The sequence below is a fragment of the Echinops telfairi genome, unplaced genomic scaffold (genome assembly GCF_000313985.2).
Source record: "Echinops telfairi isolate 266 unplaced genomic scaffold, ASM31398v2 ScPeMD7_31;HRSCAF=116, whole genome shotgun sequence".
Lineage (NCBI taxonomy): Eukaryota > Metazoa > Chordata > Mammalia > Afrosoricida > Tenrecidae > Echinops > Echinops telfairi.
In genome coordinates, this window is record NW_022103928.1 from 24,781,599 (window position 1) to 24,805,613 (window position 24,015).

General features: G+C 45.0%; 1 protein-coding gene and 1 pseudogene across 1 annotated transcript in view; both read left to right on the forward strand.

Moving 5' to 3' along the window:
- The window catches only part of ARHGEF3 (Rho guanine nucleotide exchange factor 3), a 327,596-nt gene that overhangs the window by 80,569 nt on the left and 223,012 nt on the right, over positions 1-24,015 (forward strand). The window contains exon 2 of the mRNA XM_045290027.1: positions 1,265-1,331. Coding sequence (XP_045145962.1) covers positions 1,265-1,331 — 67 coding nt within the window. The remainder of the gene's footprint in view (positions 1-1,264; positions 1,332-24,015) is intronic.
- On the forward strand, positions 13,675-14,216 carry LOC101647203 (annotated as a pseudogene).

Sequence of the window (24,015 nt, forward strand, 5' to 3'; positions counted from 1 at the left end):
TCATCGCGACCCTAAAGGACAGGGTCGCACTGCCCCCGTGGGTTTCTGAGACTGTGATTTTTTACAGGAGTAGAAAGCCTCATCTCTTTTCCCAAGGAGCAGCTGTCGGTTTCAAACTGCAGACCTTGTGGTTAGTAGCCCAATGCATAACCACTATGCCACCCAGGCTTCAAGGACCCGGTATAATGGGTGTTAATTTCCTTATTTTGCTGATAGAAAACCCAAGGCTCAGAGAAAGGAAGCTACTGACCTAGGTTCACACAGTTAACAAAATAGCATGGGGTTTGCCATCCGACCACTTAAATTAGAATACTGTTTTCACCTGTGTGCTAAAAGCCACACTATTTAACCTTTGGGCCTCAGTTTTGTTTTTAAAAAATCTGTTAAATGGGTACAGGAATGCACCTCAGCTCACAGAGTGAAGTTCAGTGACATGAACAATATAGATTATTAACCGGTGCTGTGCCATCAGGAACCTTGGTGGCACGGTAGGTAAAGTGCTTGACTGCTAAAATCCAGTGGTTCGAACCGACCAGCTGCTCCCTGGAAGAAAGAAGTGGCAGTCAGCTGCTATAAAAGTGGACAGCCTTGGAAACATGGTGGGACAGTTTGTATATCAGGCCACTGTGATTCGGAATTGACTGAATTTCGTTTGATGCTAAGTACTCAATACCTGTTAGCAGCTGCCATTGCTACTGAGAGCTTGGCTTTTGTTTACTCAGCTTTTATGTACGAGAGTCAAGCCAGAGTGGTGTCCAGGTCTGACAGAACTGCAAAACCTTCTAGAATTGGACCCCCTAGTTGGGTTCATCTTATGGGATGTAAGGCCACTCCGAAATGAGGCACTCCCTGTGGCCATCAAGACCCCTCTCATTTCTCTCTCCTTCCCTGCTGTGCCCCCGCCTCCTGACCTTCCCCCCCCTGCCAGCTGCCCCCATCCCTGCTACCAAGATTGACAGAGAGATTCCTAGGTGAGGAAACCTGTCTTGACTTGCTAGGCAATGGCTGTGTTAAAAACCCGAGCTCCCAGGTGGGGGGGAGAGAGAGACCCACACTTCGGGGCTGCCCTCCTGGGGGGCTGGGGGGAAGTTTGGAGTCGGTTTGGCTGTTGATGCTTGCAAAGCTGTGGACAACAGCAGCTGCCTTGCTGGCCTGGGCCACCCACCCCTCCAGGTATGCCCGTCCTTTTTGCCTGCGGAGCTGGGGGTTTCGATGGTCTTCTAGCCAATCAATAATGGTTATGTGCTCTTTTCTCCTCTTCTAGACCAAAACGGCAGCGGCAGAACAACTTTCCCATGTTCCCTGCCCCTAGAGCCTGGAATTTCAGAGCGGTGAGTATTTGCCCTGGGAACCCCTATGGGTAGATGTCTGCTCGGGTGCGTGCGCTGGCGTCCAGAGATGCTGCTTCCCGCGACATTGGCAGCACCTGCCTACGCCTCCACCAGGAAAATGCCCGAGCTTTGCCACGTGGGGGGACTCCGGCTGGCATCAGCAGCTGTGCGTTAGCTCGTGATCAAAGCAGCCCAGCAAGCCCTTGCTTTGTTGCCTGAGGTGCTTAGGTGGTGCAAACGGTTTGCAATCAACTATTAACCTAAAAGGTTAGCTGTTCGAACCCCTCCAGTGGCTCCAGGTAAGACAAACCTTCTGAAAACATTTCAAACAAGAAGACCCCTTGGAGTTGTTTTCCTGTATAGCACAGGACATCCACATGAGCCAGAATTGACCTACAGGATTGGGTTTGGTCGTTTGGGGAAGCTTGCCTGACCTGCAAGCCATGGACGACGGGAAACACCATGTGAAGAAGCAGAAGTGTTGGGGTAAATGAGGCTAGCATGTGGCTGGTCTGTGTTTGTTTGCTTTTGAACCTGGAGGGAACTGATGTCCAATGAAAGAAAAAAATCAGGAATACACCATCTGTTCATATGCACATTTTTACTTTTTCAAGGAGTTCTATTTTCTAGGATAAGTCTACAAGCTTTTAATAGATTTTAAAGGGATTCATAAAATTCTTCCAATCACAAAGCAGTAGACTTTCAGAGATGTAGGATCAGACAGGTCCACCCTTCTGGGCCAAGTGATCTGTCTTGGCAGACTAGTGATGGAAACAATATGGAAGGGCCTACCTTGTCCTGAAATGGATTCTAGCACCAACCTTGGGAATATGACTCTGGAATTTGTTGGGAATGCTCTGGGCTCCATTTTATCTCCAGGATGTTGCATGTGTTGTTCCTCTGACCTAGACCACAGTTCCTTTTCCAGCACCATACTCCTAGCACACTGCACCTGGGCACCTACTCCTCCCGGGGAAGCCGTGATGCTCTGCCAGCGCTGTCAGGTGGAGAGGTTCCTTTGTAGTTTTCATTATTGCACTTAATGAGTTTTAAGATGGGAAAGCTCAGGCATCAGTGATCTGGGACCTGGTCACTGTCTTGGTTGTTGCCACGTCTTTGGGTCAAGCACAGGACTTGGCTCAGAAATGCTTCATATTTGTTGAATAGATGGATGGATGGATGAATGCCTATCGTTCACGTCCATATGACCCCCAATCTGCATGCTGCCTTTAGATTGGGTTTCAAGTCTTCTAACACCATTCTTATTGATCCGGTTTATATTTTAATATCTTAAACTCAGTCATTCTCCCGAGTATCTGACTGAAAGCCACCGTGGCAATGTTTAGTGACGGTGGCACTGTGGTTTCCCTGGACACAAGGAGACATGTGTAGCCAAAAGTCAGAGTACATTGAGGACGATCACCCACCCCAGCTTGCTGTAGGTGGACCCTCATTTTAACATTGAAAGTTTCACAGCTTGGGGCACCCCTCCGTTCTGAGCAAACTGGGATGGCTGGTCACAGTTCCTGTGGCCCTGATGACTTTCAGCTGTTTCCTCTTTAAAAACGACTTTGAGAATTTTTTCGCCCAACTCTGGTTTGTAGCGTTTGCAATGCAGAGGAAACCTGCTAGATATAAACTTGGGTAAGTGGCCCTCTGTGAGCATCCTCCATGCCCAGTTTCTCACCAGGGTAGCATTTAAAGCTAGCAAGTCACCACAGGGAAAAAACAAAACAAAATGAAAAGCTGCCCCTTGCAAATTACCACCAAGTCGGTGCCGGAGTGAGATACAAGCAGATGTCAGACTGTCGACCAGCTTCACGGGGTTTTCCCAAGATTGAACATGGTTCCAGTGAATCGGATCTTTAGGCGGTTAGGTCAGGTGTGGTGTTTTCGTGGTCTGCTGTTTTTGCTTTGATGTATTCTCAAAACAAAACAAAACCCCTCCAAACTTACTGCCACTGAGTCAGTGCTGACTCATAGCGACCCCTGTGGGTTTCCAAGACTATAACCATTTACACTTCAGGATTAGAAACTCCAGTCTTTCTACCTTGGAGTGGGTGGTGATTTCGAACAGCCAACCATGCAGATCGCAGCCCAATGCATAACCACTGCACCAGCGGGCTTCCTAGAGGTCCTGAGTTTTATCAGTGTCATCCTATGGATTGCATTGTGTCCCTCAAATGACAGAATGAATTCTTAGGCTCTGTTCCATTTGCCAATTCAATCATTTCCACCTGCATGTGTTAGTGACTCGGATTCTGTTCATCGTGCTGTGCAGCTACCACCATTAGGAGAAGCTCAGGGCCCCTGAGCAATGACTCTCCTTTTCCCCACCCCTTGTAAGCACTAGTGAGCTGTGGTCTTTAACCATTTGCCAATGCAATCGGGCTTGTGAAGGTTAACATGAGGTCATTGTGGAATCAGGTGGGTCCTGATAGTGCAGGACCTTGCTTATAAAGAGGAATGCAGACATGCAGAGATAGAAACAGGGAAATGACCCCATGTGAAAGTGTGTTTAAAGCCAACATTTGCCCAGATCCACCAGAGGGGCACATGCGGGGCATGACCAGTTCCTGTCAGAACCCTCCTGTGGCATCAACATGGCTGCCATGCTGATCTGGTGCACAGTTAGGCAAACATACACCAGGATGTACCAGAAGGAGACCGGGTAAGGCGAGGCAAATTGCCATGTTCCCCTCTGGCCATACCCCCCTCTCTCCACCTTGTAGTGTAGTCTTCAGGGACATGGTGGGGGAGGAAGAGAATCCAGCTAAGTGGACACCCCATTGCTCCCAGCCTGGGGGGCCTTGTAGCCACCATTTCGGTCATTGAAATCAAGGGACCAGAAGGACTCAGAGAGCCAGCATGAAGATGTTTCGGGCATTCGCTGTCTGATTAGTTTTCTTGGATGGAATGTGACCCACGGGCCTGTTAAGCCTGAGCTCTGGCTGCATGTCTCGAGACAGCCATGTGCTTTGTGAAGGTCTTCGTTTCCCTTATTTGGAAAGAGGGGTCTTTGTGTCTCGTGTGCTAGAAAGTGTTCATGCCTATATACGAGGGGCGTCCAAAGGGGTATAAGGCGGACGGTGTCAAGGAGTCCCGGAAGAAAAAAAATGTGTGGAAACTCGATGGGCTTGAACTATGGAGTGATATATGTGTTACCTCCCAATTAATAAGAATTTTAAAAGCCTGTATTTTTTAATTCCATTTTTTTCCGGGAACTTTTTCGAGCGCCACCCCCACCCCCTTGACAAAAAAGACCATTGTATTGTAAACATTTGTCGTTCCATCAGCATTTTACGACCTTGCCCTTTCCTTGAATGTGGAAAGAAAAAGCACCCTATTTTAGTTCACTCGGGTGCTGGACATTTTTGGTGAGTGCAGGGCTGTCCCTCCCTCACTGCCAGCGAGTTGATTCTGATTCACAGCGACCCTAAGAATCCCGGTGGCATCGTGGTTACCCATTGGGCTGCCAACCACAAGGTCCACAGTTCAAAACCACCAGCTGCTCCATAGAAAAGGATAGGAGACTTTCTACTCCCATGAAGAGTTAAGTCTTGGAAACCCACAGGGTCAACTCCACCTGTCCTTACAGGATTGCTGTGAGACGGGGTGTCTGTAGGTGTTCACACTGGCTTTTTTTTTTCTTCCCGCAAACTGTTAATGAGCTCAGCATTTCATGGAAAGGTTAGAGGTTCGGGTCCTTCTAGGTGTACCCTAGAAAAAAAGCCTGGGCATCTACATCTGAAAAATCAGCCATTGAAACCCTCTGGGGCATGTTTCTGCCGACACACGTGAGGTCACCACGGATTAATTTTGTGGGTGCAGTGGGGTGACTTCAAGGACTTCAGAAGGCAGGAGGAGAAGAGGCCAGAGTGGGAATGTGTGAGGACAAGGCCTGGTGGCTGAGCTACCCGTGGCCCTGGGGGGGAGAGGGAGCCATGGACATTTGGGGGAGAGGCTTCAAAAGGATTTGAAAGTGTTACTGAATGAATGAATTGTATTGTAAGCCCTCTCTATACCCTCTGCAAACCTCCAGGGAAGACCTATGTTCCTCCCCAAGGCACATTTGTGTTTTGAGGGACTCTTCCCACCCCTTCCTCCCCTTCTCTGGAGCTGTACACTGGAGAGGGGTCTGGGCAGGGTTGGAGATATCCGGCTCCCACGTCCTGCCACCTCCCAGTGGCTCAGCCCTTTCCCATCAGCATTCACTGTAGGCTCTTTTTGTGCCTGACCCTCAACCCACCTCATTCCTGTGCTTTAAGGAGCCGGAGGCCCAGTGGTGTTAGGCAAAGACTGGTCTTTGCCAGTCTCTCGCCAGACCCGTGGGTGCTGAAGACACGATTGTGGAAGGAGGCTGAGAGGAAGGCTTCGGCTGGAGCCTCGTGGTAGGAATGTTGCAAATAAAACCGGAACAGGACGGGAGGGTTGAGAAGGGCGAGGGAGGCAGAGCCCAGGGCGCCTTGCTCGTAGGTGGCTTCTCTCTCCGGGGCTCCTTGCACATCTGTTCCCAACTCGATTGGGCCGTGCTGAGCTCGGAGTTTCCTCCCTTGTCAAAACATCTGCTGTTGCTCCTTTAGTTATCTGAGATGGGGAGGGTTGGAGGGAGAAAGAGAGGTTGACCCATTTCCTACTACTCCCCAGATTTAATTGGAAAAGTTTTGATCCTCTCTATTTTCTGTAAAAATAACTTGCCTCCATTTGTAACTGCAATTAGGAACGCAGCGGTGGTAACGGCATTGTAACCCCAGTCAACTCCCCCCTAGCACTCAATTATGGCTATATGAGACACTTGCTGTGTTAAGCGCTCTTTAAAAATATTTTTACTTCCCTGGACGATCCCAACAGGTGTAGATATTGCTTGAGCCTCAGTCTCACTTTACAGGTAAAGAAACAAGGTTTGTTAGTTTTCTTTAGCCACAGAAACACTTCCACTCAGGGCCTAACAAGACCGCAGTCCACGTACCCACAGGCTGAGGGTCCCCCCTGAGCCCCCATCTTATCCAGGTTGCTGGTGGAAGGCAGCACATGTGTTTGCAAGGCCCCGTTTTCTTGCTGATGGTCGCCGGGGGCCCCTCTCCTCATCTAAGGGCCACTCTCAGACCCTTGTCCTCTCTATTTCCAAAGCCTACACCAGAGAATTTCCCTCCTACTAAATCTCTCTTAACCTTTAAATCCTTCTGATTTCAGGAAGAGCCCAGTGCCTGTTCAGTCTCACCAGATACCATCTACTTGATTAACTGTTTGCTGATTAGTAACCTAAGAGTGATGGTGGTGGAGATATTCCAATGTCTCATAGGTTCTGCCTTCATTCAAGGGCAGGACATGACACCAGGGAACAGACATCCTAGGGGCCATAGAGGTTTATATTCATATGCTATTCATACTTTAAAATAATTGATAATTATTAGTTATAATGTAGACTTTGACTTTATTGGCTATATGAATGGTCTCTCCAACTCCTTCCACAGTTCTGTTACACTTTGAAACATGCGGTAATTGCTTTATTAGAAGTCTGTTGTCTATTAGGAAGATGGAGCCCTAGTGGCGTAGTGGCTATGCATTGGGCTGCTAACTACAAGGCCTGAAGTTCAAAACCAAAAGCTGCTCCTCAAGAGAAAGATGAGGCTTTCAGCTCAAGTAGAAAGAAAATGTTTTTAAAATGATGATGGCAACATATGTATAAATGTGCTTGACACAATGGATGGACGTATGGATTGTGATGAGTTAGTTGTATGAGCCCCCAATAAAATGACTTTATAAAAATAAAAATTTTATAAAATAAGAAAAAAAAGTTTGACACAAGGCAAACATTTCAATAAAACTCATTCACTAAGGCAAAAAAAGAAAGAATGAAAGAAAGATGAGGCTTCTACTCCTGTAAGGAGTTCCAGTCTCAGAAACAGACAGGGGCAGTTCCACCCTGTCCTATAGGGTTGCCATGGTCGGAATTGACTCAATAGCAGTGAGTTTGAGTTTTGAAGGCTTTTTGTTTGTTTTAACAGTTTCAGAGTCTTGAGTCTGAGATGTATATTGCAAATATTTCCCCCATCTTCTGTTCAATGTGAAATCATTTTCAATTTGGCTTTTAAATGATAAAAGGAATAAGACCATAGTGATCCAAATGGATTTCTTGTGTGTAGCTCTTGCAGCGGGCTATTGTGCTTCTTTAACTCATAGTGACGCCCCAAGTTTCCGAGACTGTAATTGTTTATAGGAGTAGCAAGCCCATTCTTTCTCCCCCAGAGGTGCTAGTGGTTTCAAACTGCCAACCATGCGGATTGCATCCCAACACATAACCATTACACTACCAGGGCTCCTAGCTATTGCGCTCAGTGCATTGCTGATCCTCACGTCCTCAGCAGCCCTGTTGAGTAGATCATGTTGTTGTTCCCAGTGAGGGCAGTGGTAGTTCAGGGGTAGCATTCTCGCCTTTCACTCAGGAGACCCAGGATGGCTTCCTGCCAATCCTCCTGATGCACGTCCAGGACAGCCTATCAGTGGAGGCTGGTGTGTTGCTATGATGCTACACTGCTTTCAGACAAAGACAGGTTAGCAGAAAAGGCTGGTGACCAATTTCTGAAAATCAGCCAACGGAAACCCCACGGAACACGAGTCCATCTGCTGTGCATAGGCCTGCCACCGGTCAGGGGCAGGCTAGACCACAGCAACACTTATTCCTAGTTTCCAGGGGGGTCAACAGAGGAGCAGAAAGTGTATGCACTCATCCCCATGTCCGTCCCCAAGGTCACATTGCAGTTCAGTGGTGGCTCTGGCATTCGACCCTGGTCCATCTGGCTTCAGAGCCTTTGCTCTCAACCGGGGCTGCCGCCTCCTCCTCTGTGGTTATCGCAGTGGGGACAGATATGCCAGAGCCTAGGAAAGAAAATGCCGTGTATGCATTTAACCCCGTAACTGAAGAGAAGACAACGGACAATAATTAAGTAACTGAGGGCCCCTATCTGTAGGGAGATGATGCCAGGGAGCTTCAGAAACACCATGGCAAAATGGTATCTCTCCATCAACCTTTTGAAGGCCCCTTGGATACCAGTGGTTATACTGATCACTCTACGGCCTGTAGTTAAAAACCACCAGCCGATCCGCGAGAGAAGGAGGAGGCATTTGACTCCCGCAAAGTGTTACAGTCTGGGAAACCCACAGGGCAGCTCTGCCCTGCCCTGCCCTATGGAGTTGCTATGAGCTGGAATCAACTCAACGACAATGAGTTTGGTTTTGTGTGTGTGTTTGTATATGAGTAACCCATGACCAATGCGTCGGTTCCAACCCATAGCGACCATATAGGACAGACGAGAACTGTTCTTTAGGATTTCTGAGACTTGTACATCTTCACTAGGGCACACAGCCCTGTCTTTCTTCATTGGAGCACCTGAGTTTGAACTGCTGACCTTGAGGCTAGCTGTCCAATGCCTGACCACCCACATCACCAGGCCTCCTTCGTATATTAATAGGTATATAGCAGAAGTCTGGAGGGGTAGAGGGGTCTGCACTGCACCACTGACGGTGATCAGCTCAGGTGGGCGAGTGTTAGTGACACAGTGAAGCTGGGAGAGCTGCATCGCCAGGGGCCACCTCACTTCCCCAGGTTCCACGGGATCTCCTCCTCGGATGGGGCCCTGTCTTCGCACCTTTCTGTACTCATTGAAAAATGTGCATGGGAAAATGTGCGTTTTCCTTCTGTGACAGGTTTCCTCCTTACACAGGTTTCAGGATGTATATTTTGGGAAGTGTCTGAAGGTTTACTTTTTATGTAACATTTTGAGTGTCTTACAGTGAGAATATATTCCTTTGTAATGAGATTATAATGAGAGAAAGCAAGAAGCATGTGATGATTAGACAATAAACATCTTCCATACTGGAAGTTCCACAGTGAGAGGAGCGTTGAAGTTTCCAAAGCTTCGGGATCTGAGAGTATCCAGGTGCATCAGTGGTTTGGGGACCAGCTTCTGGGGGTGGATCAGGTCTGGGTGCACAGGGTAGGTGGCCCCTGCCATGCAGGGCTTGGCTCTCACCCACACCATCTCACTGCTGCCCATGCCGTGGTTCTGCTTGCTCTCCCCGGGCAGCCCATACCGAGTTTGCTAGAGTAGCCCTTAGACACTTAGCACAAAAGCCTAAATAGTGAAAAGACGCATGTTTGGGGGGCCAGAATGTCAGCTCAGAGCCTTCACACAAGGCATGTGCCGGATCGTTGGGCTCCTCCTTTGTAAAATTTGGTGATCATGCCATATTCTCAAAGCATGTGACTTAGTGACGGTGTGTGTAAATGGCCTGGACGCTGCCTCCTTTGTGGTTATGTGTGCAGAAAAGATTAGCTCTTTATAACGAGGGCTCCCCTTGTCTTTGGAATTTAGTAAAATATGTATAATTAAGAGATGCTTTTTTGATGTGAGGTGCTCCTCCCCCGCCTTCCATTTTGCATTGTTTTTTGTTTTTCAATTAGAAGATCATTTTATTGGGGGCTCTTGCAGCTCTTATAACAATCCATAAATCAGTTGTATCACGCATATTTGTACATATGTTGCCATTATCATTTCCTAGACGTTTACTTTCTATTTGAGCCCTTGGGATCAGCTCCTCTTTCTGGCCCTTCCTGTCTCTTTTCCCTTTGGGAGGTGGAGGAGCAGGGCGGGCACATGCTGGCAGCTGCGAGGAAGAGCCTGTGTCAGCTCAGTCTGCTGACACCCAGGGTACATCAGGCACACTGAAGCTCTGTTCTGGAGTCAGAAGCAGGTTCTTTTTCTGGCCGCACATGAGGTCTGTAGGGAGAAGGCAGCTTGGGTTTCCAGCTGCACAAATTCTGCACCTTTGAGGAGGAATTTATAGGTGTTGTTGTCTAATTTATGCGGTTATCCCCCTTCCAAGATTCCCATGTTCCGTTCTGGAATTACACAAGCTAAAAGGTATTTTTTGCTTTGGTTCTTAGAGTTCATTAGGAAATCTTAGATCCAGGGAATAGGAATACACCTCAAACTAGCTTAAGCTGAGAAATTTGCCCCCCTGCAGGGGGATGGGGAAGGGTATTTCATGGAGTGTATCAGGGCCTCGAGAGTCCCCCTGGAATCCATGCCAGGACCTGTGACAACTCCTGTCTGCTGCTTGTTGTGTTTGCTCAGCAGACCGACTTCCTCCATTCCAGACCCTGCTAATGCAGCCGTCGGAAGAGACAGCCTTCTCTTCTCTCACAGCCAAAATTACTAGGGGTGAACTCTGATTGGTCCATCTCAGATCAGGTGCATAGTCCTAGGCCAATCAGCAATAGGCAGGAAGTGGGGTCTATGCTGAACCACCACAATGATACCTACAGTAATCATAGGAACATAGAGGCAACGAGCTGTTTCCAGAAGGAGAGGCAGGCACTAAGCAGATACAAACAACTTTTGTCTACAAAAGTCTTTCTCATGTCTCTATAATAATAATAAAAAAAATTGATTTCCAATGCTGGGCTCTCGTGTGGACAAAATTCCTAACTCTTCTTTCTTCTTCTGGTCAGTAGCAATATTTTTCGTTGTTATTATTTTTTAACCTAACAACCTTATCTGACGCAGGCATAGCTTGTTCAGCATAAATTGACTTTTCATCTCCAACTTTATATGGAAAGGAAGGAGGTCCTGAATAGCTAAAGCAATATTGAAGAAGAAGAACAACAATTTAGGAGGTCTCACTGTGCCCAGTCTTAAAACAGTCTGCTATGGGTACAAAGACAGACAGATAAACCAACAGAACAGGATTGAGATCCCAGAAGTAAAGCCATTCATCTACAGATAGTTGTCTGCTGACAAAGGATCAAGGTTCACTCCATGGGGAATAAATAATCTCTATAACCAATGACTCTGGCAAACCTCTTAGCTCTATGTGGAAAAGTGAATCAGATCCATACAGAATACCAGCTGTAGAATGAACTAAATATGGTTAAAACCTAAACTGTTAAAGCCATAATTAACCAGAAGGTTCTCAGAAGATAACATAGGATCAACACTAGGGGGCCGAATCTTTTGGTCTACATACTTAGCAAATAAAACCAAATATCTACAAGCAGAAGAGGCATTATTGGGGTCTCCTCAATACCCAAGACTCATGGTCATCAAAAGCTATGAAAAATAACCTACAGGCTGGGGGAAAAAATCTTGGGTAAAGAAGTCTCTGGTCTAATCTCTAAGATATACAGAGATTTTCAACAACTCCACAAACAAAAGATAATCCAATTTTAAAAATGGGCCAAGGACACGAACAGACACGTCATCAAAGAGTGCATTCAGGTGACCAACAAATGCATGTAAAGAAGCTCATGATTATTAGCCATTAGACGGATACATGTCAAACTACAATGAGGTAGACATGAGAGGAAGTGGCAGTTTGGGTAAGTGTAATATACAATTTTGCAGCAACAGCTAACAACAACCAGAAAACATGTATGTGGTCATGTAGGTAGATAAATTGTTGTTAGGTGCCATTGAGTCAGCTCCGATCACTAGCAACCCTATGCACAACTGAACGAAACACTGCATAGGCCTGTTCCATCCTCACATTGTCCCAATGCCTGAGTGTGTTAGTCTGGGTAGACTAGAGAAACAAAAGTATAGACACTCATATGTATATAAGAAAGAGGTTTATATACCAGAACAATGGAATGTTGAGAAAACGTCCCAACCCAGTCCAAATCAAGTCCATAAATCCAATATTAGCCCATATAGCCAATACCAATCTATAAAGTCCTCTTCCGACTCATGAAACACATGCAAATGATGCTGAATGCAGGAGGATCACAGGCTGGTGAGTCGGAAGTCTTGTGGATCCAGTGGCATTGCAAGCATCTCAGCACTGGCAGGGGTCTCTATGTGGCCTCTCTGGCTCCAAAGGTCTGGTTGCATCAGGGTAGGTCCATGTGGCTTCTTCAGCTCCCAGGGAGTAGTGCCATGTGTCTTGTCAGTAGAACATCTCTCAGCTAGTGAGCAGAGAGAAATATCTCCTGCCTCCAAGGAGGAGGCCATGCCCACACAGAGGCCTCATTGGTTATACCGTGATTGACAGGCCAGATTCCACCCCTTCACTCGTAATCCTCTCAAACTGACACCAGATTATGTAACTACCACACTGAGCCCATTGATGCAGCTGCTGTGTCAATCCATCTTGTGAAGGGTCTTCCTCTTTTTCACCACCCCTCTGCCAAACATGATGTCTTCCTTCAGAGATTGCTCTCTCCCAACAATGTTGGTATGTATGTATGTATGTATAATAAGGCATATGAAAGTAGTGATCCATGAATGTATAGATGCATCTGTAGGCATACTCATATATACATGTTTGGATGTGATGCATGTATATCTACATATATAACAAACCACATGAGGGGCACTCTTATAGACTTCATAGACATAGCCAAACAATTTATAGGATTGGTCTACTAGAATAAAAGGCTGGGGACCATAGTCTCAGGACACCTTAGATAATTGGCATGACCTAGTGAGTGCACACAGATAATGCTGACATCTAATTTGGTGAGTAGCACCTGGGGTCATCTAAAATACAAGTGTTGGTCTCTACTCATGCAGAGCAAGAGAGAATGGAGAAAATGAAAGGTGCAAACAAGGAACTAATCAACTAAGCTACACGTACCAAAGCCTTTCCTAGTATGAGATCCGAAAAACTAGATGGTCCTCGGCTACTGCTGCTGTTCTGACCACCAGCCACTCCTTGGAAGAAAGACTGGGCTTTTTACTCCCATGAATGGCTGCAGTCTCAGACACTCACAGGGCTAGTCACAGTAGAAGGTCCTGGATAGAACGGATGAAAAACATAGAGCCTTGAAACTATCATCCTAAGACAACCTTTGAATGTGGAATTGATGCTATTTCCACGGGTCACCTTTCAGCTAAATACAAGATTGGCTTATAGAATAAACAGCATCACCCATGAGTAATATGTCCCCTTAAACAATTAGCCATTTGACACCAGTCCTAGGTGGGACAGCAAGAAGAGGAAAGGAAGCTAATTCAATGGAACCAGCAGAATCAAAATAATGAGATTTCTGCCCCATTGAACAAGCTGTAACCAATGGCGCAGGACAACTGGTATCAAGATTGTTCTAGGAGAACTTGACTTTCTGTGTAAACTGCCACCTCAAGTACAATGAAACATTAAAAGACAAAGACATAACCATAGGTATCAAAGATATGAAACCGCAGCAGCAAAAGAATAGATGGTTCATAAGACTGACGTTTAGGCCGTTTCCAGCACCCCAGAGATGCGGGTGTGCGTGGTAGCCGCTGGTGGAGGAGAACACGCCGCTTTCGCGATTGTAGTTTTAAGCCTCTGCATCTGCAAGACCAGATTTCGAAATGCATCATGATTCCTGTCCATTGGACTGTAAGGTTTATGTAGGTAACCTTGGAAACAATGGCAACAAAACCGAATTGGAACGGGATTTTGGATATTATGGCCCACTCCGAAGTGTGTGGGTTGCTAGAAGCCCTCTGGGCTTTGCTTTTATTGAATTTGAAGATCCTAGGGATGCAGCCGATGCTGTTCGAGAGCTGGGTGGGAGAACACGGTGTGGCTGCCGAGTAAGAGTATAGAGCTGTCAAATGGTGAAAAAAGAAGCCGGAATCGCGGCCCACCTCCCTCTCGGGGTCGTCGTTCTCGTGATGATGATTGGAGAAGGAGTCCTCCTCCTCGCCACAGATCTCCTAGGAGGAGAGGCTTCTCTCACAGCCGGAGCAGGTCCCTTTCTCTACCGGAGAAGAGAGCGATCACTGTCTCGGGAGAGAAATCACAAGGCGGGACTCCCGCTCCTTCTTGAGGTCTCGGAGCCCAACTAGGTCAAGTGAAAGAAAACGAGGAGATGGATTTGCAGACGGAGTGTAGTGTGTGCAGGAAGTGCATCAGTTGACAGGTACAGGTACAGACAAGTCACGTTGTGTTTGAGTCTTCAGAAGCCTTGACTTTAATCCCGAAGACTCGTTTATACGTTGTTTAATTTGAAAGCCTGTTTTTCCCTGCAAAACTCAGATCTGTAAGCTTGGCTACCAAGTCCAAGTATAACATTCCTATTGGAAGCCATACTTATATATTTCCTTGTAAAGTGTTTTTGAAGTAATAAAATGTTAGCATCATGCGTTAAAAATAAAAGACTGACATTTAAAATCTAATAGTCCCCTGGATTAATGGAAATAACCGCAGTCCCTGGAAAATTACATTTTGAAATGGTTTAAGATCTAATTATAATATTTGATAATTTGGGGAAGTATTGGAGTTTCAAGAACCCTGGTGACATAGTGGTTACGAGTTAGGCTGCTTACTGCAAGGACAGCGGTTCAAAACCACCAGCCACTCCTTGGAAGAAAGACTGGGCTTTTTAGTCCCATGAATGGCTACAGTCTCAGACACTCACAGGGCTAGTTCTACCCTGTCTTTTAGGGTTGGTGTGAGTCAGCATCAGCTTGATAGCACGGAGTTTGAGTTTTTGGTATTGGAGTTTAGTCGGGGATTTTAAACAGAAAGTGGTCCAAAAACCAGTCTCAATATTGACTGGTTGGTCAATATTGGTACTCAGTATTGACTCAGTACCTTTTGGTTGGTCCAGTTATGGCTTTTTAAAATTGGTTTTCCATTTTCATTAAATTTTGTCTTCATTATACGAACAATGTCATAGAAGTGGTCTGGCCACTGCTGAAAGTTGTTATATTATTTGAAGACTTGGGAGCTGGTGGCCATACTGCAGGGATGTGCCATGTGGAAAACTGCTTTCCTGAAGCTGAAACAGCTCCTCTATTTCCCTTTCTTTCCATGTTAAGTTTATAGTCAGGGTTCCCTGCCTGTGGTAGAAGTTGGGGATGGAAATGGAAACCTTGCATGAGGGTTGGTTACTGACTCCTTTCCCATCAACACCCATGGGCTCATTTAACAGATTGGACTAGGATAAATCATTGTGGCAAAACCAGAGCCAACGTGCTGCTGTTGGCAAGGACCTAGAGGAGAGAGTAGACCTGCTCCATAGGGGCTTCAAGACTGTAAAGCAGGGGTCCTCAAACTTTTTAAACAGAGGGCCAGTTCACTGTCCCTCAGACCCGTTGGAGGGCCGGGCTATAGTTAAAAAAAAACAACCCAACTATGAACAAATTCCTATGCACACTGCACATATCTTATTTTGAAGTTAAAAAACAAACGGGGCAAAACTGCCCTTTGGGTTTCCACGACACATTTGTACAGCAGGAAGCCTCGTCTTTCCCCCTCAGGGCAGCTGGTGCCTTGTGTTTAGCATTCCAAGGCGTAATCCACTATATTACCATGGTTCCTTTCTAAATACTTCAAATGCTTCTAAATACTACAAATAAGAGCATTTTTCTACATTACCGTAGTTTTATGATCAAACCTAGGAGCGTTACCAAGAATTCTCCAACACTACCTAATAATTCAGTCCATATAGATTTAATTCAGTCCATGTAGATTTTCCCAGCTGTCTTTATAGACGGTTTCATCCCAAACCATCCACAGCTTGTGCCCATTTTTATTTTATTTTTTAGTCACTTGAGGATCATGGTTGTACTTTGTTTTGTCTCTTTGATTCATGAGCACCCCCCTCACCTCTCTTTTTAATTTTATTTTCGTGAGATTAACTTTGTGAAAAGGGCAGACAGTTACTTAGGAGACACTAGATTCATTGGATGACCTCCCTGTAATGCCAGTTAACTTATTATATTTCTTATAAGCTAATAGCTTAGGCCTAAATGCTTAGTTGGTTTCACATTGAACATTTTTGGGCGGGAAAATGTCATGCAGGATGCTGGGTACTTGGATTCCATTAAGAAAGAGGCAAGCAGTGTCGGGCAGGTTGTTGCTAGGGGTTCGACCTGGCTGCACAGGGCAGATGCTGATGACGAGGCCCCAAATCACTGGGTAGAATTCCTGCAAAGGAGACACGGGGATGATGCTCCAAAACTCTTCTAGCATAACAGAAAAGCTTTCCATATCGCTAATATTTTCTCATTTTACAGAAGAATACATTCAGACCCTGGCTTATAGAAGACCAAGTTTGGACGATTTGCTCTTTCCTGCACCTACCATTAAGTAGAAAAGATATTCGTGGATGTTGTTAGCTGTCCTCCTGTTAGCCCCCGACCATGTAAATGCCATGCATGTGCCTGGCCCTGCACCATGCCCATGCTCCACGGTGGATCCAACTGCTGTGGTCCATAGCGTTTCCCTGGCAGATTTTGAGAAGTAGATCACCAGGCTTCCGCACTGGCCAGGAATCTACCTGGAGTATTCTACCACCGAACCTCCATTGCTGCATACCTGGTGGATACGGGAGGGAGGGGTCGGTCAGAGACTGAAACCCAAACTCAATTCACTTTCAAGTTGATGCCAACTCACAGCACCCCGATCGATGGTGTTCAAGGCTGTTTCTCTTGATGGGAGCAGGAGGCCTCACCTTTCTTCCTCGGCGGATGGATAGGTTTGAACTGCTTGGCCTTGCGGTTAGCCGTCCAATGCTCATTGGATATTGCCAGTTTGAAATCTAGCCTGGCTATCTTCTTGAACATTCGCATTTATTTCTCCAGATCGGTGTTGACTTCTGTATGGTAACTCAGATTTTATATTTTCGACAAAGTTTGGCAGTGGGTTCAATTCTGACTTTAGTTTGCTCGCTTCCCGTTGTGGATGAGGCAGGACCAATCCCTGCCCGGTCGCAGACTGGTACGGCCATCTGACTGTTCTTGGCTTCCTCACTACACACCTGAGTTGCTCGAGGAAAACAGCCAACACATGCCCGCATGCTTTTCATGGTTGCGGCTTTGATTGCGTTTTTGTCTGTGGGTGGGGGAATGAATATCTTGTTTTGAAAGAGAAAAGGAGATATTTTGATAGTGAGAGAAACACTTGAAAACCCACGGACTTCAATGGATCAGCCTACAGATTGGAAATTTTTTTCAGTTTCAATTTTCAAGTACAGAATTCATCAGCATTTTGAAAGGTGGTAACTCAAAATGCTGTGTGGTAGGAGGGACATACTCCCAGGCTGGGGTCACTCGTGGGCTTTCTGGAAAGCAGTTTGTCTAGTTGTGTCTAAAATACAAAAATGTAGCGAGCACTTTTACAGCTGCGCCTAAGAATTTCATTTCTGGGACTCTATCCTAAAAAAGTCACCAGCGATAGGGCTCAAGATGCATGCGCAAAAATGATTAGTGTAGTTATAATTAATGATAAGGAAAAATGGGTAAGTCTAGATGTCCAGTGATATGGACCATTAGGGTGAATCGTAGTTTATCCGCATGAGTGAGTTGCCTTCAATGGGATGTTGAGGAAGCGTGTTGGTGCAGGGGAAATGTGTATTGTTAAATTTTTGAAAGCCGGAAACAAAATTATATATACAGTATAATGATCCTGGCTCTGAAAAAAAATGAACTTAAAGAAGACTAAAAGAAAATATGTCAACCTATTACTAATGGCTTCCTCTCTGTGAGGTTATAAGGGACATTTTGATTCTGTTTGTTTTGTTTTGACTTTACCAAGATTTTACAGGGTGCATGCATTATTTTTATAATCGGAAGGAAGGGAAATTGAGGCAAGACAAATACTGGAGATTCAATTTTGAAGGGGAGTTTTAGCACTAAAAAATAAAAATCATTCCCGGGAGCCATCAGGAATAAATCTTAACTCCGAGATGCCATGCACTGGCATACGTCCATGGTTACTTAAGATGGAATTTAAAACGTGGCATCTGTTTGTGGAGGAGTTTCAAATGTGAGCACTTGGTAAGGTGAACTGGGAGGAATTTTGTTTCTCTTGTCTCAGGGAAAAAACTTCAAAATCCATTCATCTTACTTGTACATTTGAGAGGGGAGGAATGTGTCTTAACAAAAATAATACTCTGCCCTGAAACAGTCATCCCACAAAGGATTCGCTACTCAAAGGGTTACTCGGTAGCCCAAGGCTGTCTGACTGAGTTGGGTCCACACTCTCTGTACGGGCTCTGGATGAGGACACGTTGGGACCGTGCATCACAATGGTGCTTTGTTCTGCGTCCCTCCTGTGGGACCCTCCTCTTGAATTTTATTTGTTATTGAAACACAGGGGACCACAGATGCAGACTGGTTTGGGGACTCTTATTGTCTTTCAAAGCAGTATGTGTTTTTCATAAGCACCTTGGTTGTTGTCAGGTGCTGTTCAGTTGGCTCTGTCTCCTGTGATTGCCCGCTCCCGTGTCATCCCCGATTGCTGCTATGTTTGGGTCCATTATTGCAGCTGCAATATCAGTCATCTTGTCCAGGGCCGATCTCTTTCTTCTGACCCTCTGTGTGACCAAACCTGATGTTCTTCTCCAGGGACTGGTCCCTTCTGACAACGTGTCCACCCTACTCGCTTCTAAGGAATGTCCTGGTTGAACATTTTCTAACATAGATTCGTTCATTCTCCCAGCAGCCCATGGTATATTCAGTAGTCTTCACTAAAACAATTCAAACACATCATCACTTTGATTCATTTCCCACCGTTACAAGCTTATGAGGCCACTGAAAGGACAAGGGCTTGGTCCTCTGTGGGGACCAGCCTCCACAACTGAATGGGCCCCAGGGGGCGGTTGTGTAATGGAAATGCAAAGTAAAGAAATATCAGACAAGACGTGCAAGGGCTCACGTCTTCCTGGAGACTGGAACCAGTGAGGGGGGGGTCGGGGTGGTCAATGTATTCTCTCACAGGTTTATATCATCTCGGGCAGGCAAGTCACATCATACACACATGTCATAGGAAGGGGATGTGTTAAAGGTATACACGTTAACAGGCAGGGACATGCTGGGGACATACAAGCAACAGGAAGGGGGGACATGCTAGAGACCTACATGCAGCAGAAAGGGGATGTGCTAGGGACCTACACGTACCAGGAAGGTACATTGGTAACAAGATGGGCGGGTTCTAGAGTAAAGATGAGGGTTTAAGCTGGGTCCTCTCTGAGCTGGCTTGACCGTAAGTGTCCCTGAGCTCTTCTCCAAAGGAACACCCTATGACCGGCATCAGAAGGAGCGGGCCATGCTTAGGGTGGGATGTTCTGATTGTTCTTGATGGCAGACAACCTGCAGGCAAATTGCCTTCATGCAGTTAACCTTCAAGCAACCATGTGCTTGCTAGCAGCACCTTAAAATTGGTATCATTACAGGGACCTCAGGGGGGACACTAGTTGGGAGAATGTGACTAGGATTCATCTCCAGCCCACCAACGTGAAGGCCTCTTCCCACAAGAGTCTCGGCCTCCCAGACTCCATAAAATCTGAGCGTGGAGAATTTGTCCGAATGCACTCCCTTCTCGGTTCTCAGTTTCCCACCGTCCACGATGACATCCTTGCTCATTAACACCTGAAGAAGGCTACTGCAACAGCGTTCGGCCTCACAATATGTTTTCCAGCTCGGAACGTATATGATTAAAAATCTTTTCTTGGGAGAACCATTGCCAGGCATCAAGAACTTCACCACCAAACTGGAAAACTTCTCCAGGAAGGGAAAAGCTTGGGTTTTAGACAAATATAGTCTTTTCAAGTTGACAGAACTGGAACAAATGGACAAGATTTGCTGTTCTTAAAGCATAGTGAAGCCTCCTCATGTCTATTCGTACAGTCTGGTAGTGTGTCCTTTTCACCCCCTTTCTTTTTAAAATAATCATCTCATTATCCAGAGTGACTAAGGGGCCCTCAGCCTATGCAACCAAAATACTTGTCCTTAATTCGCTCTTCTATTTCTTCCCTTACCTGTTATCAGGAGGTGACCCCTCCATCGTCTGATGAGTTTCATCAGATTCCCTCCATCGAGCAGAGTATTTAAACATCAGCTTCCTACGTGCACCAGCACCCTTTTCCTTCTGCCTGCATTTCTTTCGTTCTTTGTTTTCTCTTTCAGAGTTTTGGTTTCATGATTAAAGATGCCTATTGTATCTCTTTGGGTCGGTTTATGTTAGTGAAAGAAGCCCTAAGCTTCTCTAACATATTGGGAACTATTTCTACTGCAAACTCAGAGGGTAAATGCCAGACAAGTGCTGGGGAGTCGGTTCCAACTCAGAGTGACTTCCTGCACAGCAGAAGGAAATACTGCCCTGTCCTGGGCCAGCCTCAGAATTGTTCTGGTATCTGAGTGCTTGTGGTAGTCCTGGGTCAATCCATCTCCTTGAGAGCCTTCCTTTCCGAGCACGATGCCCTTCTTCAAAGACTGGTCTCTCCTGAAAACGTGTCCAAAGTACATGAGATGGTCTTGCCTCTAAAGAATATTCTGGTTGTGCTCTTCCAAGATCGATCTCTTTGTTCTCTTGGCAGTCCATGGTACTTTCAAGATTCTTCACTGACAACCATAGTTAAAATGCATCCATTTTTAATCAGCTTTCCTTATTACATGTCCAACTTTCAAATGCATATGGGGCAATTGAAAATGCCTTGGTTTAGGTCAGGCATACCTTAGTCCTCAAAGTAACAACCTTCCTTTTCAACACTTTTAAAGAGGTCTTATGTAGCAGAGCTACCGAATGCCCTGTATCGTTTGATTTCTTGACTCCTGTTTCCATGAGCATTGATGGTGAATCCAAGCAAGATGAAATCCTTGACAACTTCAATCTTCTCTCTCTTTATCATGATGTTACTTATTGGTCCAGTTATGAGGATTTTGGTCTTTATTACACTGAGTTATAATCCATATTGAAGGCTGCAATCCTTGATTTTCATCAGCAAGTGCTTCAAGTCCTCCTTTTTAGCAAGCCAAGGTTGTGTCATTTGCACATCACATTAAGCCCTCCTCCAATCCTGATGCCCAATTATTCTCCATATAATCCAGCTTCTCTGATGATTTTCTCAACATACAGACTGAATAAATATGGTGAAAAGATACAACCCCGACACATACCTTTCTTGATTTTAAACCATGCAGTATTCCCATACAGTTCTGTTTGTATAACTACCTCTTGATCCATGTACAAGGTCTTCATGAGCACAATGAAGTGTTCTGGAATTTCATTCATCTCCAAGCTATCCATATGTGTTAGGCAGGGTTCTCTAGAGAAACAAAACCAGGGCACTTATGATTAGATAGATATATAGATAGATTTACACAATGAGAAGGAATATATCAGCTAATAAAGCTCCTGGTCCCTGTCAATGTGCTGCTGCAACCATTGTTGGTGATCTTCTGCACAGATAAGGTGACTTAATGAAATTCTCAAATTATAGAACAATATCATTAATATCACATTCAAGTAAAATTATACAGATAAGTTCAACTCACTTTCGTGGAACAGTTAATATACTGGAAGTTCTTCAACTCACATGGGCTGCTGGGTCCAAGGTCAAAGAAGCAGACAGCAGAGTCTTCCCTTAGGCAACACAGGCAGAATTTGCCCACAGGCAGCAGGCAACAGGGTGAGTCAGCAACAGTTAGTAGCCCAGAGCGAGTGAAGCAGGCCCAGATGGAATCTAGAACTCCTGGTCCCTATCAATGCGCTGCTGCAACCATTGTTGGCGATCTTCTGCACAATTTTACTTGAATGTGATATTAATGCTATTGTTCTATAATTTGAGCATTTCATTAAGTCACCTTTCTTTGGAATAGGTACAGATATGATTCTCTTCCAGTCAGTTGACCAAGTAGTTGTCTTCCAAATTTCCTGGCATAGATGAGTGAGTGAGGGCTTCATCAGCTTATTGAACATTTCAATTGCTATTCCATCAATTCCTGGAGCCTTGTTTTTGGCTGATGCTTTCAGTAGACCTTGAACTTCTTCCTTCAGTACCATCGGTTTTTGCTCATATTCTACCTCTTGAAATGACTAAATGTCAACTAGTTCTTTTTGGTACAGTGACAGTATTCTTTCCATCTTCTTTTGATCCTTCCTGTATCTTTCAATATTTTGCCCATAGGGTATGTCAGTCTTGGAACTTAAGTGCTGGGTTTTTTCTTTAGTTCTTTCAGTTTAAGATACGCTGACTATGTTCTTTCTCTATGGTTTTCTAACTCTAGGTCTTTGCACATTATATTCTAATATTAGACTTCATCACCTCGAGCTGCCCTTTGAACATTTCTGCTTAGCAATTTGACTTCATCATTTCTTCTGTTTCTCCCTGCAAATAAGAGCAAGTTTCAGCCTCTTCTGACATCCACGCCGATCTTTTCTTTATTTGCTGTCTTTTTAATGACCCTTTACTTTTTTAGTGTAGGATAGTCTTGATGTCTTCCCACAGCTCATCGGGTCTTCTGTCATTAGTATTCAGTGCATCTAATCTGTTCTTGAGCTGTCCAACCTTCAAGTGGGCTCCTGTGGACTTATTTTCATTTGCTTCAACTTCAACCTGAACTTACATATGAGCAATCGATGGTCTATTCCACAGATGACCCCTGGCCTGGTTTTACCTGCTGATATTGAGCTTTTCTAGCACCTCTTCCTGCAGAAGTAGTCAATTTGATTTCTGTGACCTTTTGTGTTGTTGAAAATGGTATTTGTGGTGAATAAGTCATTAGTCCTGCAAAATTCTATCATGCGATCTCCAGCTTCATTTCTATACCAAGTTCATATTTTCCAAATACTGTTTCTTCCTCAGTGTTTCCAACTTTTGCATTTCAATCACCAATAACTATCAATGAATCTTGATTGCATGTTTGATCAATTTCAGACAGAAAACTTGGGTAGAATTCTTCAATTTCTTCATCACTAGCTTTGGTGGTTGGTGCATAAATAGTTGTATTGACTCAATTTCCTTGTATGAGGATAAGTATAATCCTATCACAGATAACATTGTACTTTAAGATAGATCTTGAAATATCCTCCTTGAAAAGGAATGCGATACCATTTTCCTTGATGTTGTCATTCACAGCATAGTAAACCATCTGGTTTTCTGATTCAAAATGGTGAATACCAGTCCATTTCTGGTCGTGAAGGCCCAGGATATCTATCTTTATTTGTTCCATTTCATTTTTGACAGCTTCCCATTTGACTAGAGTCATGCTTCATCCATCCACGTTCTGGTTATTCATAGATGTTGGTAGCCTTTTCTTCTCACTATGAGTCGTGCCCCATCAGCCAGAGAAGGTTGACGTATCCGAGTCTACTTTGAGAAGGAAGCGCTTCCTCAGTCACTTTTCGATGCTTTCAGATCTGAGGGGCTTATCTTCTGGCACTATCTCTGACAATGTTCTGCTTCTGTTCAATAGGTTTTTAATAACTGGCAACTTTCTATGTCATCCGTAGGGTTTTCAGTAGCGAATCTCCCTGAAGTAGACAGCCTGTAATTCATAGTCTCTTAGTCTGGAAGCTCTGGTAAAACCTGTTCACTTTGGGTGACCCTGCTGGTCTTTGAAAGACCAGTGACATAGCTTCCACAGCACTGCAACACACAAGCTGCCGCAGTATAGAAAACTGACAGACAAATGGTGGAGTGGACAAATAGAGGAAAGAAAATCCTTTCTGTAAGGCAGTAAACAGACAGTGCAGGTGCAGCCATTCATTTGGCTTTCGTAGTTCTAGCCATTTAAAAAAAAATATTTATTTAAAAAATTTCTTTAATCATTTTATTGGGGGCTCATACAACTCATCATCATCCATCCATTGTATCAAGCACATGTGTACATTTGTTGCCATCGTAATTTACAAAATATTTTGATTTTACTTGAGCCCTTGGTATTAGCTTTTCATTTTTCCCCTC